Source organism: Amblyomma mixtum, chromosome 2 (assembly GCF_055824585.1).
Source record: "Amblyomma mixtum isolate Tamu chromosome 2, ASM5582458v1, whole genome shotgun sequence".
Lineage (NCBI taxonomy): Eukaryota > Metazoa > Arthropoda > Arachnida > Ixodida > Ixodidae > Amblyomma > Amblyomma mixtum.
In genome coordinates this window covers 60,448,235-60,465,680 of record NC_143013.1, presented here as the reverse complement: position 1 = coordinate 60,465,680, position 17,446 = coordinate 60,448,235, and the positions used below count along the sequence as shown (strand labels likewise).

The following is a 17,446-nucleotide window of genomic DNA, read 5'->3' as shown; positions in this document are numbered from 1 at the left end:
CACAATTTAGACACTCGAAACGCCTCGTCACCACGGGGGCGGAACATTGGCACCACTTGCGGAAAGCGCCAGGGCTTGGTCTCCTCCTCAGCCAAGCGCTCCGCGCCTAAGTTCCGTCGCAACTTCCTCTTCTCGTCGTTGCCCCCTGCCCGGCGTGCCGAGACACCGCCCAGGATACCAGAGGGTCGCGAGGGTGCGTCGGCGGTTATCATCTTCCTTTCCATGTGTCGCCAAGGGGTGGAAGTGCCCTTCTCGTCCCGTCTCTCGGGGTTCCCCTCGCGTTGGCGTCCGCTCCGACACTAGCTTCCTGATGGAAAGTTGTATAAGCTGAAACCGGCGCCGAAGCCTACTGCAGCGCCAGTTCTCTAGTTGGACGTTCAACAGGGCAGCAGAAATGACCTAGCATTCGCTGTACTCAGCCGAACGGCTTGCGTTGGATACTGCATTGCTCTAAAGTTCACGCCCCCATGTGTATGGCTGCTTTGCTGCTGGTCGTTCGGAGTTAGAAGTTTCTTCCAGTGTCAGCATCGCGCGATAATTCCGCCTTCCCTCGTTGCTGCCGTCGACTGGGTATTTTGCCTGCTGACAGAAGGCATACCTTGATATCACGATGATTCCGAGAGCTTCAGCGCTTTTACCATTGATTCTTGGGTTGGCTTGCGCGCAGTACGAAGAGGTAAGCATACCCTGGCCGCTGATTGCGCCTTTTTCCCGCCTTATTTCTTAGTAGCATGGTACGTAGGCATGGCTTAAACCATTGCTGAACAAATGTAATGTGAAGCGGCTTTTTATGACGTGCAGAGCTCTAGAAAGCATTCTTGAGATCTTATGGATTACGTTTCGCCTATCAAATGCGCTTACCGCAGGCGGACTAAGTAGACAACGCCAATCGTGAAGCTAGGGAAATATACTATAGGAGGCTCCAGCTGCTTGATTTGTGAACATCGCTGCAGACTGCCTACTGTGCTATCAGTGTATCTACCACCTCCGAAGTTCCGGACAGAACGAGACTCTTGACATCATTCCTTTTGAATGGGGAAGCTTCGAACTCTTTTAAATATACTCCCAATTAACAAGGAAGGTTAGTAAACTGTGTTCCGTAACATCCTTTCACAACAGGCCTTGTAAAACTGTGCATTGCTGATCACTGAGCTCTCATTCTCTGAAAGTAATGCCAGTGATAAAGAACTTACAACATACCTGTGTTCTGTCAAGTACGACGGCAGGATTTTGGCCTCAGAATGAGTAATTACTCCCTTATTACAAATCTACTCCACCTTGGGGGATTCCCCTAAAACATTTTGGTCAATGTTTATCTGTAGTTCCATTTTACAGAATGCAATGGTGAAGCTGAACACCGTTTCTAGCGTGCTGTTTGCAGTAAGTACTAATACCTTCGCTTTATTAAATTTGCTCCCATGCAGACAATTCAACATCTGACCTCAGGGCAGCCAGAAGTAATTCAGGATGAAAGAGAGAAGACACAAATGGTAAGCATCAGTGTCGAATCTTTTTGTTTTCTTGTTATGCTTCGAGAGGCAATATTATACAAAGCGTATTGCAAGTAACATTAGTGTCCTTTGATAGAGTAAAACTGTTCATAATACTTCTGCCGAAAGTTTTCCGGGTCTGCCAGACGTTCGCAATCGGATTGAATCCATGATTAGAGAGACATGCATTCCTAAAGGACAGAAGTAATAACAATTGTTTACCAGACAGAAACTAGGTTCGTGTAGGATTCGGCCGTTAAATCTGATTGAAGTGTGTGCAACAGTGAATACCTGTAGAACAAAGCTAACATACCGATCTTCTAACGTATCAGTCAGTGGAAAATCGGTAACTCTTCGCGGGAAATGAATTTAATCAAAAAGAAATCCTGACGGGTTTTCATTAACTGACACATAAAGGAAGCGACCATGCGCACGTAATACATGACCAGCAATTGTGCTGAATTATTTGTTTTGCTTAAATGTAAATTTACAAAAGTTTCTTCACAAAAATTATTCTATGATTGGGGGGGGGGTTGGGGGGCGAGGTGACCCGACACATCAGCTGACATACTCTACAGCGTACTATAGTTGCATGAGCAAACTCCAAGAGCCTAGAAGAGGCAACAGGTGCCTTCTAAATATTTCTCAACGCTGGCTGTGACGTCCAAGATAAAGCACATAAATTACAAGGAGAAATCAGCCCGAGTTTTTTATTTTTTTAAGTATTCATGGGGACGGAAGCGCTGGCGCTATACGTGAATAGGTTATAAGTGCCAACGAATGTGCCTGGCTAGCTCGAGAATCCTCAGGCCTGACTTTCCACCAATTCTAAGCACCAGCATCGCAGCCTTATTGAAATGAATGAGGGGCAGTAGAACTTGTAACAACGAGCAAAGTAGAAGACGACAGGCTTCGTAATAGTGGGCTTTTCTCAATTTAAATGATATTTTATCGATATTGCGGTCCATATAGCACGCTTATCTTATTTTTATTTTTCAAGAACTTCTGCTGGCACCGTATTGCCTTATAGCCTCTAAGCGACGTATTATTATTACTATTAGCCTTAATACTTTCGCTAAAGCTGTACTAAAGTTAGTGGTGCTCTGCTTGCCGGTGGAATTACGATGAAAGTTTTTAACACGTTAACACAAGCTACGTAGTATGCTTAGCCTCACTTCTTGGGGACGGATGACTTCGCCTTGCTGCACAGGATTCAGGCAGTGTTCGGAACAGGAACCAGAAGACAGTATGCAGAATCTCGTACATAAAAATATTCTGTAAATGATTATAGATTTTTGTATAACTTGCATAATTTGAAGAGCGATTCAGACATGAAAAAGAGGTGCAGTGCTGAATAGTTTTTCCCGCTAAAAAGTGCTGATCTAGTTTATCTATATGGATTAAGTATCGACTTTACAGAAGTGAAAATCTTTCACTGACTGGTGTCGCGCACCAGACGTCCATTTGAAGCTGAACGTTTATTCTTGTAATTGGTACCTGCTAAATAAATCATTCGATCCGTTGATCTACTGAACATTCTGTCAGTCGACCGAACGCCTTCCATACCACAAGCAGGACATGGTGTTTCAGGTCGGAGTCCTTGACCGGCGGAGAAACCAACGTCTTCCATATTTGCCGTTCCTGTTGGCTTACCGGCTCATAGGCTTAACATTTTTTTTTCTCGCATACGCCCTGTGCAGTATCAACAGATGCTGCACGAGGTGCCAAAGCTGGACGGCGGCCAGGTGATGTTCCAGGGAGACATGTTGATGACCGAGCGAGACCTGCTGGACATGTACGCGCTGGAACCTTCCCGGACCATCACCTGGCCCGGGGGCATCGTGCCATACAAGATCAGTGAGAGCTGTACGTACTCTGCCCTCTTTTAATAGGAGACGCAAGAGTCTAATTCCTTCTAGACTAATTCCTTTTGGAATGAACGGGGAAAAAAAACCAACACGGCTCACAGGCACTCAACAAAAATAAGCCGTTTACGCGATTGTAATGGGAAATAGACGCTGCATTTACAGCCATCTTCCGCAGCAAACGTAAGCTGAAAAAGCTTTGCTTTCAGCATTAATTTTTTTCAAACTTTAAATCATTTACCTTAGGCAGCCAAGTAGCTGACCAGTGAAACAGTTTCTATGAAATTATTGAAAGCGGAATAAATTTGCTTCGTTAAAACATGGAGTTGCGGTTCTAAATTTCTGCATAATTTTAATGTTTATAATCGTATTGCTAGTATGATAATAGCAATATTATTATAGTACCATTATAATGTTTCTGAGTCCCTAGCATTCCGTATGACCGTCCGCTTCACTCAAATGCCACAAGTGTCAGACAGCATGCCCACCACTTATGCTTCAAGGACCCAATTTGCGTTCCTAAAGAGCAACAGGTCACTATTTGTCTGTATCAGTTTTTAACATTCGCATGCAAAGAGCACCCATCTGTCCCTATCAACACCCACAAAGTGAGATTTCACTAAAACAATCAATATATCCGTAGATCTCCCGTCGGCAGGCTTGAATTTCTTATTACCGTTTTTGCTGTCTTCAAAAGCGTTCAAATTGCTTTCTTTATGCAGTCTTGATTGCTCGATTCCAAAGGTGAAAACCCTCTAAAAGAAAGATTTTGTTACCAATCGGAAGAATGGACCATTACCTTCAATATTTCTATAACGAAACCTTGCAATATTCCTATATAAAAATTTTTATCCAAGAATGTTGGACTTGATGCACAACGCTGCCAACTTGCGTCTGAAGCGAACTTCTACCTTTGTTTCATTAGTTGACCATCTGCATCCAATTTTCGCAGCGGTCAACGAGGCGGACTTGATTCGGCAGGGCATCGCGCACTGGATGAACAACTCATGCATCACATTCCGCGAGCTCGAGAAGGACGACACCACCACGGACTTCATACTCTTCATCAGGGGCAGAGGGTGCGTTTTCGTTCTGTCCTTCTTTCCCTGCTTTGTCGAGCATTGGCAGACAGCAAACAATAATGCCTTACTCGTTCAATGGACCTAACGCGACTGAGCGCCCTTCCACCTAACACTGAGTTGACCTGAACAACCTTCAAGAAAGAGTTGCATGCGCTACCCGGTCGGATCGCGTTTGTCTTCGCAGTAAAAAATGGTAGCGCCAATAAATCTGTTGAAGTTAATGCGCAAGTACTTCGGTTTACCAGCCCTGCTGTACTCTGCCTGCTGTTAGCTAGTGTGATTGCACCACAGATAGCTGGGCTTCTCTTTTTTTATTCTTACCTCACTCTCTGGTTTAACCATACTCTCTGGGTGGGGAGGATGAGTTTTTCATCCTTCCTGTTCTTAGTTGGTGAGCCGTGGTGGCAGTAGTAGAATAGAGCCGAGCTGCACGATTACCTTGATTTAAGTTGTAGCACAATTAAAGGGCAAGTAACATTTTTTTCACTTTACGAAAGGGACGCCCACATGTCAAGAGACGTTCTTGCACCAGCCGTTCTGCGTCCTGAAATCCCTATGTTGTGGTTTATGGGTGGTTTAACGTCCCAAATTGACTCCAGGCTATCACGGATGCCGTAGTGAAGGGTCTCCGCTATAGCCTGAGAGCCTTTGGGACGTTAAACTCCCCATAAACCGTCAAGCATAACATAGGGACTATTTAGCGCAAAGCGCACTGCAATCACATAGCAAGCAAAATATGAATAGAAGAAGCGTTCTGAGTATATAAACCGCCATGCACGATTGGCTTGTTTGATTTTCTTCTTCTCCTCAATTACCACTACGCGAACAAGATCAACCTCTGAATAAAATTACGTCTACTGTGATCAATTTTGATGGCCTCTTTAGAACTGACACATACCTATAACAAAGTATTTTCTTCTGTGGCTGTCGGCGCCGTAGTTGTCACTCGTGCGCTTGAAGAAAAACTCGCATTCATGCTTCGAAAACTACGCTACATAGATGCATCGAAAACGAAAACAAAAACTCAGGACCAATGAGAGTACGAAGCGTGAAAGCTTTTGTCTTTCTGCTAAATTTAGCTGTCTAAATTTCTCTTGAACGCTTTTCTTTGCGTCTCACAAGAGGTGCATCATTAATGTGCCATCGCTAATATATATTCAAGGCATGCGTTTCCCGAACATCTCCATAATATGTGGTCGACAAAAGACAGCAGACTGCATCTTTAATGAATATTTGGTGAATTTTGGTGCCTGAGAAGTTTTTATGCGCTGTTGTACTCCTCATGGGCGGTTTATCCTCATTTTTGCTTTGTTTTGGTTTCGTTTGTTTTGTTTCACGAGGCGCCTTAGTAACGTTCTCTGAATTTATCGCATGCAGGTGTTGGTCCCGCTTCGGCCATATCGGTTCTCTTCAGCCTATCTCTATCGGGGATGGCTGTGAAACGGTAAGCTACATAAAAGACGGTCAAATTGGCCATTGCTTCTGTCATACACGGGTGCGCGCTCTGGGCATACCTGCAACAGCGACTCATAGGCTTCGTGCGCATGACTCCCGGCGGTCACCTGTGTAACGATGGTGGTTTTATTATGCGTTAGCACAGGAGCCTTACCGGAGCAAAAAGCCCTCGGCGATGTTCCTGCGTCGCCCAGAAACAACCTAACAGGCTAGCGCGGGCAGATACGTCATCAGACATGCCACCAGAGTGGAGAAAGCTTATTGGCTTTAGGAATGTGACGTCACCAGACCAGGTTCGTTTGTGTGAAGTCTGCGCCATCAGTAGCTCCAGGAATCAACGGCTTCGAATGCGATCTCAGTGCCAACGCATAGTGGATTAGGAGTCCCTTTGTTGTTTTAGTCCGTTATCTCCACTTAGCTTGTTCCTCAGTTTCACGCCGTCGGCGTAGGCGCCGTCCGCAGCACAAAGCTTGGCAGAGCGCAAAGATGCTGCGCGCCAGTAACGGTACGACGCGTTTACGTTTTGTCAGAACTGCTGGTGGCGGTGGCTCACTCAGATAACTTGGCAGCGCTCCAAGACGATGCTGCGTCCAGCTGCATCAGTGTGTGTATATTTAGAAAGCTGGCGAGACGTTGTGGAAGGGGTGTGTTGCACAAGGCCATGCGTGTTGGAGTACGTGCACTTCGAGCATATATATAGGAGACGATTGGTTTAGTTCATTGGGGTTTAACGTCCCAAAGCGACTCAGGCTTTGAGGGGTGCCGTGGTGAAGCGATCAGGAAATTTCCACCAGGGGTTCTTTAACGCGCCAGGACAGACCGCGTCTTCTTTGCTGGTTCCTTCAGATGGGGCACGTAATCCCATAACTCTCGCACCTGTCTCGTTCTGTAGCTGGGTACTGTGGTGCACGAGATCGGGCACGCCATCGGCTTCCTGCACGAGCAATCCCGCGCCGACCGCAGCCGCTACGTGGTGGTCAACTACCCGAACATTCTGGAAGGCCTGCGCAGCCAGTTCGACCCGGACCAGAACAAGCGGCAGTACGGCGCCCGATACGACTACACCTCGATCATGCACTACTCACCGACGGTACGTGCTTTCTTGCGCGTGTACATTGGCAGGACAGAACTACCAGGTATCGGATCTGTGAACTATGTGTCAGCAGCTAAGGGCCTTAGCGCCTCGATCACTGCGGTGGGTGCTCTATTTTAGAAGCTTTCACCTCCAATTCCTTTTGTACAATGCGTGGCATTGAAGACATCGTTTGAATATGTTTACTCTTTTACGTCATACAAAAGGCCCTCCGAACTGTGCTCGGAGACGGCACTAACTACTCCTCTAATCTCATTAATGCACTTGTTACTTGTTAAAGGGCGGTTGTCTATTAGGGGGCGAAGGCGCTTCTACTGTTTCTCACGTACACTGGACTCAAGATAGGCTGGACTGGAGACATACTGTGAATAGTCTTGAGTGGACGATTGTTGGTTGGACACCGTTTTGTGCGTGTGTGCTTCGCACTGAAGTTCATCGCAGTCAAATAGGGTAGCATGCTAGGCTCACTGGCAGATAAAGGTTTCTAGTGTTGATTAAAAACTGTCTGAATGTACTGGCGTTCGTTCCTGTGAAGCTGGGCAGCATTGTTGCTACTCTGCCGGACAATGTTCGGATTTTACTGATGCACAGCAGTTCGGAACACAACATGTCTTTACATTGGGTCAAACAAAGCCAACAATTCTGGATAAAATCATTTTTGAGCGAGAAGCAGTTTATGAACGCAATTTTGTTTTTCAAATCTGGTAAGATTTCACTACAACAATCAATATAGCATACACAGACGTCCTGTCGGTAGTCTTGAATGTTTTTGTTATGAGCGTTTTTGCTGTCGTCAAAAGTGTTCCTCATTGGTTTCTGCAGCAGTCAACTCTTCGATGCGAGTGATGGAAAAATTTCAAAAGGAAGATTTTGCTGCACATCGGATGAATGGACGATTGCCTTCAATATTTACATAGCAATGCCTTACAATATAACATTCAAAATTTTCGCCAAAGAATGTTAGACATGCACGTGCTGCATGTCTTTGACGATACAGGTATGCTAAAATGTCAGCTATTAAACCTACTCTGTTGCTTACGCAAACGTAATCATGCCACTGAGTGGTTAGGAGGACAGGCGAAGACATTGGAATGAATTGGGCTTAAGGACGACACACAGTAATGCAGGACCACCGCTCGTCCTGTCTTCTTTCTGTGCCTCGCTCTTGACAACAATTCATCGTGGCTAGACAATATACCGACAAACTAGACAGACAACATATTTTGCTGACGTCGCTGTGTTCTCCTGACCGCAACTGTGTAACCCAAATTATCAGACCACCATGAAAATTGCTTGGAGTTCCAGTGCTAAATGAAACCTGCTTCGGACCGTTCATCTTTAGTGGCAGGGTAAAGAGCTAAATAATTCAGTCGACATTGTACGTAGAGTAAGACGAGACGACAAGGACAAACAATGGATTAATAAACAAATACTCTTGCTACCCTACACGCCAATAGCCAAGGTAACCTCGCGTAGAGTAACGCTCGCACCCTGACTAAGTTCCACTATAGATGACGGTAGCCAGCCGCTTACAGATATGAGCTGGCGGTGAGGGACTACAATAAACACGAGACGGAAATAAACATGGCGTCACATCATGAGCCCCAGAGATAGATGCAGCTGCTGTGAATATGCCGGACGCAGATTCTTGCTCGTCAACGCACTACGCCCTTCTCAAATGAACCACTGCGATGTTCTTGGGGGTGTTAAATTGCAACGGTGAATTGAATACATGCAGGCGTTCGCAGCCTCGCCGGAGATGAAGACACTCAGCCCGGTGAATCCGCTGCTGGCCCCGCTTATACGCCGACAGAACGGACTGACGTTCCGCGACCGGCGCAAGGCAAACTTCCTCTACCAGTGCGACGGTGAGCAGACCTATAACAGCTGCATGCGTGAACCCAGTCCACAGGGCTTCATATTCTATGAAATATTTAAACGCCGGATTGAAATGCGTCAAGTTTCCATCGAGGGCTTCAACAAAGCCCACACAGCAATTCGCTTCAAGTTAACCCATCTCATCGCATTATTTTTGTTTCTTCAGCCGAGGCTGAAACCAATGGAGCCATTTTACTCAAAGCAAGGGCTCGGTATATCTTGCGCCTGACTCAGCAAGGCGAATTGTTCGCCCAGCTACACAGTCGACACCCCGCAAGGCAGTTGAAGCGAGAGAGAGAGATTGGAGGCGAGGCGGAGAAGATGTGAAAGCGTAGGAGAAATGAGAGTAGAATTAAAATTAAGACGGCGAAAGGAGTCGACAGTGCAGATAATAACAATAACAAATAATTATTCATTTACAATGCCCAGGAACAGTGAGAGCCTTTCCGCCGGGCAACTTTGGAAAGACGGAAAAAAATTGACAGAAATTGAGTGCAAATCCAATACATACCGATGCATTACGATACAAATAATGATCAGGAGTTAAAGATGGAAGTTAGTCAGACAAATAGCAGCATTTGTTTATTTATTTGCTATACTGTGTCGCCCTTGCAGGCTGTTACAGATCAGATAATGAACACTTCAGAGGCATTGCATGAAAATCGGTTCCGACCTCTGCTCAGAAGTTGCATCAAATTAGCACGCTGTGAAAACCTGGGCACCGAGAATGTTCCATTCAAGAATAGTTTGATTAAAAAAATTAAATTTGAACGAGCCAACTATTGGTGTGTAAAACTGATAGGCGCGAGGATATTTTCATCTCAACTTAAAGTTCTTTTTACTAAGCTCGTAAAGCGATTCTCGGCGTGCTGTTCGTCGTTGTATGGACAAAGATTAGTTCTACCTAGCTCCTCAGTAACCGAATGCGTTCTTATAAAATATTTAAAAATGAACCTGCCTGCTAGCCTAGGGATTCTATCTAATTTATTAATTTGAGTTTTACGGTGAGCGTCTCTGATAATACTTGCGTGTACTAACGTAGGCCAAAATTCTGTTTCTTTAGCGCGAGTTTGCCGTTACAAGGAGTATTGACTGCCTTTCTGTTTAAGAAATTGACCTTATTGTAATTCCGATTGTCGGTAATTGCGACGCCAAGATATTTTCTTCATAGGAACGCTTGACTGCTTTCTGCTTAATTATGTAACTATATCGCAATGATGAATTTTTATGTTTCACTGTCTTACAGTTAGTTTTCACAAAACTAATTTTGATGTCCTACTTGGTACAGCAGTCATAAACGAATTTAAAAGCCTCTTTCAATACTTGATGACTCACACTTTTCATACACAACAAAAAAATGGTCATTGGCTAACACTGGATGGCAATCAATTTTATTATCACTAATATATCATAAAAATATCATAGGTTTTTATACGTACCCCTGCGTCGCTCCTGACGGCACGGGTGATGTAGACACTTGGCGTCCAGATATCTCAACAGAGAGATACCTGTTATACGGGTAAGTTTGAATACGGATGTACGGGCAAGATATAAAGAGTATGGTATAAATTGCAGATACGTAATGATATTAAACGGAAAGAAAAGTAGAGATGCAGAACAGAAAAGAAAAACGTCGACAACGAAGAAAATGTGACATAGTATATACAAGAAGAGACAAAAGCAGTCACACTGGCACGAAAGAACAAAAAATCACAAAGATCAATGGAGAATGAAAAATAGGTTAAATAAACAACATCTACGAAATAAATCAGCTCGTAAAGATGCTATGCAATGAGAATAGAAAGGAATTTTAATGAGAGGAAAAGGTGGAGAGGTCGGCCGGTGGTAACAGTGGTAGAATACTATGCAATGAATATAGCCAATCAAGTCCAGCACGTTCTCAAGCTATCTGGAAAATATACATCAACATCATCAGCCTGACTACGCCCACCGCGGCGCAAAGGCCTTTACCATGTCTCTACAATTAACCCGGTCCTTTGCCAGCTGCGGCTACCGTACCCCCCGCAAATTTCTTAATCTCATCCGCCCACCTAACTTCTGCCACTCCTTGCTACGCTTGCCTTCTCTTGGAATCCACTCCTGTATCCCTCCAACAGGTGATAAAATCGATCAAGGACAAAGTTAATTATAGCGATATGGGAGAGGCCTTTATCTTGTAATAGACGCGGTTAAACTGATGATAATGATGATGATGACAAAGTGAACATCAGATGGTGAAACTGCTACAGAACAAATATTCTTTCTTTCTTTCTTTTTATTTGTTGCTTAGACATTTGCCTAAGAAGGGGCTGAGGCTAAAGGCACAATGTTGCCTGACAGGGCCTCAGCCCCCTGCTACATGACAAACAAACATAAAAATTGCAAAAGTCCGGCGGGCCGGTACAAAATAGTATTGTTGATATGAGAACAGGCCCATTGTACTCATAAAGTAGTTCCTCCCGGAGTTCTTTTCACGAAGATCTTTAGATTAGGCAAAATACAGCAAACTCGCGGCTTTCCGAGCCGCATAATGGTGGTAAAGATAAGCAGTACAGTTAATCCAGTCTATTACGAGTGCGTTGAAATCTCCAGTGACAAGGAACTTGGAATAATAATAATGATGACGTTGATGTTAACGATAACAATTATTACTTAATAAAGATATAGATATGTTATGCATACAGTAGGAGATATACGGAAGGAAACATCGCGTTTTAGGCTCGCGTTTAGAGCAGAGCGGTTCGCAAAGGAGAGAGGAGAACGTGAACGAAGAAAAGAGAGCCAGGCGTAATGGGGATATCTTTTTGCGTTTAGCAAAGGATGCATGCTTGTGTAGCGATAAGCAACTACCTTTTTGGCCGAAGTTGTGCAACCGCCGGACGAAGCACACAGCAAAAAACTGCAGGCAGAATTTCAATTCACCTAAAGTCGTAACAACCCAAGCACCCAACACGCCAAATTGAAGAAGAAAATCATTTCCTTGAAACCACTCTAGGCAATGACGACCTCACTCTGTATAATTAAGTGGTCTGACACGTTTTATTTTCTTTTAACGCCGCAGCGGCGTGCACCACCAAGCCCGAGTGTGCCAACGAAGGGTTCGTGGACAACACCTGCAAGTGCGTCTGCCCGCCCAACACTGAGGGAGAGCGATGCGAGAGGCTGCGTCGATCGTACTACGGTGAGTAAATGCCAAACTACACTTGCCCCTGAAATGATGGTCGACTAGATGCCATTCTGTGACAGGTGCGAGTCCGCTTCGCTTTTCGCCAAAGGCTATTTCATTCCTTCAAAGCGATCATTGCGCCTCTTGAGTTCAGAGCTCGTTGTTAGTATGAAGAAAGCGGCACTCTTAGACAGTTCTTTTGTCACTCATAAGTCATAGAAAACATGGATTATGAGCCTTGACAGAAGCTACGAAAATTTTTGTCACTATAAGGACGCATACCAAATTTTTTTAGTCTTGGTCGTTTATTATGTTTGGCTTTCTGTCTGAGATTCACGTCATAAGCGTAAGCTCTAACTACACATAAGCCCAAGAAATCTGAACAACCGTTTCTAGTTTGTGCGGCTTTCACCACGTGCTGCATGGCGCTGAGCATCAAAAATTGCCGTGGACGGCTTGAATGTTTGGTACACCCCACTGATTTCCTACCGCCGTGAGAACTCTGCGATGCGTGCGTAGGGGGCATATTATGTCAGATTATGCCGCGCGTAGGAAGAGGAGACCGGCAACATTAGCATCTTCTTGTACCATTTAACGGCGGCTCAAGGTTTCCCTTAATTACAAATAGAAATATTTCAATTCAATTATAAGGCGTGCGAAATTCGCGGCCGATAGACGGCGCCAACAGGCGCTATCAGGAAATCTGGGCAAGAAATCATCATCATCAATACTTATTTACCCTTCCGGGCTCCTGATGGAGCTTTCCCTAAGATGGGAGAACAGAATGTGATAACAGGTCACAATAAACAAAACATGTGAATATAAATATAAACATCGAGATATGAAGGGGTGTAGACCAATGGAAGATTTCATGTCAGTAGCTGAGCTCTGAGTTATATTTGAATCTGATGAAATGAGCTGCCCAATTTTGTATCACCTCTAGCTCCTGAATGGTCTTTCCAAATAACCGGTGCATACTCTGGTTTATTGTGGGTGCAAGTTTGACATATGATTGAGAGTGAGCGCCTAATGAAACCAAATTACTTGTAAATGCCTGTGGAGGGTGCTATGATGTGCTTTTACCATGTTCATTCGTTAGTTCAGCGTCTATGTACTTCTATGATTCTACCTGAGATATCAAATGGGATCTTTTTTGGGAAAAGTTCCATGCTAAAGAACATCGGCGCAATTTACTGTCCTGCGGTATTTTCGCCGGGACCAACTCCCTCAGTCAATTTCCGTTCTGTCTTTAGAAGCTACATCACGTAAAGTGAAAATAAGCTTTCTGGTTGTGCAGAAATAGATGCCCAGTCAGCTTATATCTTTATCTATTTCGCAGCTCGGCCAAACTGCGGCGGCCGCGTGATCCGTGAGAAGACGATCGCATCTCCCGGCTTTCCGAGGAACCAGAGGCCGCAGGATGGCGTCTGTGTCTGGTGGATACAGGTACTCTCTCCCTCCTCCAGCCTTCGAACCTCGATCTCTTGTTCAGCCAGAGGAGAAAGCTAAGGCCTGTACTGACTAAGGGACGGGACAATTGGTTGCGTTATCCTGACTTGGGTAGCAGCTAGTTGGCAGCACATGTTCTGTTGTATGCAGAGAGGTAAAGTTGGGAATTTTTCCACCCATTCTTCATCTGGCAACTGCGCGGCAAAGTGCACAATTCCAGGCGTCCGAATCAAAGCGCTCTCTGTACGTATCTTCAGTTTCGCTTCACCATAGCGTTGAGGACATCAACGTGGACAAAAGAAACGACAACAAAAAGCACTTTGGTTCTCTTTTCTATCCGTCTGTGTTCGCCTTTTGTGCGTTGTGGTGAAGTGAAGCACGTGAGAACAACTAACCCTGCAGTTCGGCTTGAGCAAATTTGCATCTTGGGCTCCTGATTGGGCAACTTGCGCTCGCTGGATTATCAAGACCGCGTAAGAGCTAACGGCCGAGGCGCCAGCTGATGAATAAACGACTTCACTCGTGAAAGATGTTGTGATTTCAGACTTACAACTATATTTCAGCCTGAGTTCGACATGCATGAGCTACTGTCTCCTGTATGAGGTCAATACCACTTGAACGCGCAACGTACGCCTTAGTAAAACCTGGCAGAATCAAAAGGGCAGACATTATAAAGGCAACTTGAAGGGATCCCGTGTTAAAAGTCGGGTGGCGCATCACGAAAACAGGATGGAATTAAAAGCGGAAGGAATGCCTGTACTTTACAGCAGCACAACCGCGTGATGCATTTGGTTATCTGTATAACTGAGCTACAGTCAAAGTGACATAATTGTCAGCCATGACTTCCGGCACTTTGAGCTGGGAAATGAAATAATCTCGGTGAAAATATCTTTAGTCAACAATTATCCGTTTGCATACACCTTCTCCGTGCTGCAGTTTCGAGAACACAACGGTTTTCAAGAAGCCTCACGATTGCCTCTAGGGGTTTTTAGCTCACTGTTAGACATTGCTGAAAAATCCGAAGTGTTGCTTGTTGTCTCATGGTGTAGAATGAGCGGCAGCTGCCGCAGTTCTTACCATCCTTCTACGTCACACAACTGCAGGCTCCGGCCAACATGAAAGTACAGCTCACGTTCCGAGCCTTCGACCTGTACGGCCGGGTTCGCAGGTTCTGCATCTACGACCGATTCGAAATCAGACTGCAGTCGCTGTATCTGGGACAGACGTGAGTATGCGTCAAATTGACGGTGATTTTCATCAAATGGCGCGGTGAACGTGCAGTATTCTTCAAAACTCACGAGCTCACCAATCCAGAACCACATGCTAGGTCTTCTAACACACTACAAGTCCTCAGGAGGGAAACAGTGTAACATGCGCCGCTGTGCCCCGTCTGAGAGCTCACAGACTATCCGGACTTATCAACTGTGAACACTCATGAACTATTTTCTGTCTAGAAAAATGCGTTCACGGCAATGACGTCGGTCATTTTTATCGCACTTTAATGGTTTTCTTCAGAAGCTTTATTCTCTAACATATTCACTCTCGACAGCAAACGTTCCACATCCTTTGCTTTTTACATGCGTGCAAACTTGACTACGTCGTCACGTATTGACGAGAGGTGTGCGAGAAATGACTGCAGAGTTATCATGATCGTTCAGAGGCAATATACAAAAAGCAACATACAGAACAGGGCTGGGCCACGCAGCTGACTTGAGTAAAAACTAGCTGTTTTTTTTTCGAACCCTTATTATTAACGCCACTAATCGTGATTTACGCATGCAGGTTCTGCAGTGATGAAATCAAGCCTGGAAACGTGGTCACTTCCGTGGGCCGTGACGTCATCATCGAGTACCGGCCGTACGCTAAGTTCAAGCGTGGCTTCGCCGCTGAAGTCAAATTTGTCCCAGCTTAGAATAAATAAGAGTGCTACAGTTTTTGCACACACATCTGCGACATTTCTCCGCTACCTGTTCACCTGAATCTGGAATAGTGAACAAGTAACCACAAAGAGGGCTTGAGAAAGCTAAAACATATCCGTCAAACTATTACATCGTTTATTTATTTTTTTTATAATCACGTGCCTTCCTACACCTGCATTTGAGCAAGCGCTCGTGCACTGGGAACAAGAACGGTAGCATAAATCAATCTGACGTGTAATCAGCTCTTTATGTACCTTCACGTGAAGTTTGCAAAAAAATTTTTATGCTGTTACAGCACTGTAGTATTTTTATGCATGTTTTTAAAGAAAGATCCAGCAAGGCTAGTTAGTTGCTTCAATTAACGGCATTTTAATGTTTGAATGCGCGTTTTCAAAGTGCCACAACTTATTCCGCATTGGAAAGAACTCATAAGTTGAAAAATGACAACACGCCCTGTATGCGGAATTTTGAATAAAGTGATCTCTGGGAGATTCATAAACGCTGTTTGAAGTCTGTGTGGGTAATTCACCCCATTTAGTCTTATAAGCGCAATTAATGTGCAAACGGATACTTTAAAGTTTAAATCCCAGTTACGTAAAACAGCAGCACTCGATCATCGATACCATTGTACGCACTGTTCTCGCACCCGGCGCACGTCATCTCGTACACGCGTCCTGATTGCCCGCCAACACGTAATGCCCAAAACAGCACCATTCCAAAATCGTCGTCTTGCTAACCTACGCAAGTCCGCTGTCTCATGGGTGAGCCCACGGGGCAACCAAAGCGTGCCGAGAAGTCCGCCACGTGTCTTAGCGGTGCGTCGATGCTATCCGTTCGCACGAACCCATTGGGCAACCGAGCATAGCATTTAGAGCTCGCCCACTTCAGGTAAAAGAGCCGCCCCTCCGATATCGGTGTATTCTCGGCGAGAAGCCCCTCGCGGCTCCATTTGGTCGTGTCCACAGCTTCCACCACAGTGGCGAGCGCTGCTCCCCACTCGGCCAGACCACGGTGGTCGACTTCTCCAACGGACTTGTCGATCCCACTGCTTGTACCACTGTGGGTGCGACGGATGCAGTCGTCCAAGTCTAGAATGTTTTGCACAGTCTTGTTGGACCACAGAATGCTCCTCTCAAAGAGCACTGACCACAGCTCCTTGGCCATGCTGGCTGCGACGACCGGCAGGTCCATGAGGCGCGTGTCCTTCTTCCAAAGCCTAAGATCTGCATAGGCTCCAGCGTATACGACGATCTTGAGACCACGTCGCGTGACGCCTGGCGATGCCATATCACTCTGAACTTCCTGCTGTCTTCGCGCAGTTCGAAGGCGGGTGATGTCGAAGTCGAATGAGCGAGAAAAGAGCAAGTTCCAGGGAAACGCGTAAGTCATTCTGGGCGGTGGGCGGTCAACGATGTCGCCGACATCAGGAAGCTCAAGCGCGAACTGGTTGAGAAGGTTCTCTGCGGAGCTGACGTCTCGCTTGCCAGCGAACAGAGAGCCGGAAGATACCTTGGCTTTAACTGCCTCCCTAATCCTAGCAAAGACGTGTTCCAAGTGGTCTGCAGTCTCCGCGCTGCTCATGACCTGCGCACGAAACGCCTCCTCCATGGCGGGCAACTTCCAAGTCTTAGCAGTGCACCAGCGCTTGTCCCTCAATGCGTCGTATATGCTTGAGTGTTCAGTGTAAGTGTAGAGCTCGGTCACAGTGTGCTGGATGACATAGAGGCTGCCAATAGTAAGGTTTAAAGATAAAGACCGCAACACTTTATCAATCTTGCCATCTCTCTTCCGCTTCAAGACTCTGGCGCTGGGATATATCGGACGTATCAAATTCCTCAGAATGGCAAGCCATGCCACTCTCTCCAAGCCACTGAACGGTATGTCCTCCAGGCTAACTTCTTCTGTGTCTTCATCTTCATCGTAATCAGGAGGGGGCAATTTAAGCGTTTCAAGTCGGTCTAGTGTTTCATTAACTTCAGATCTAGGGTGCAGCGCTTCCAAAACAGCAGTCAGGCATGCCCGGCAGGAAGTCACTCTTTCCTTCACCGA

At 45.6% G+C, this 17,446-nt stretch overlaps 1 protein-coding gene across 1 annotated transcript; it reads left to right on the top strand.

The window, feature by feature from the left end:
* Positions 1-300: 300 nt before the first annotated feature.
* LOC149359479 (protein SpAN-like) lies at positions 301-15,900 on the top strand. Its single transcript, XM_089571688.1, has 11 exons — positions 301-676; positions 1,425-1,490; positions 3,191-3,356; positions 4,308-4,434; positions 5,815-5,881; positions 6,785-6,982; positions 8,724-8,853; positions 11,925-12,044; positions 13,369-13,475; positions 14,582-14,703; positions 15,261-15,900. The coding sequence occupies exons 1-11, from the start codon at positions 611-613 to the stop codon at positions 15,388-15,390; spliced, it is 1,299 nt and encodes a 432-aa protein (XP_089427814.1). The 5' UTR covers positions 301-610; the 3' UTR covers positions 15,391-15,900.
* Positions 15,901-17,446: the final 1,546 nt, after the last annotated feature.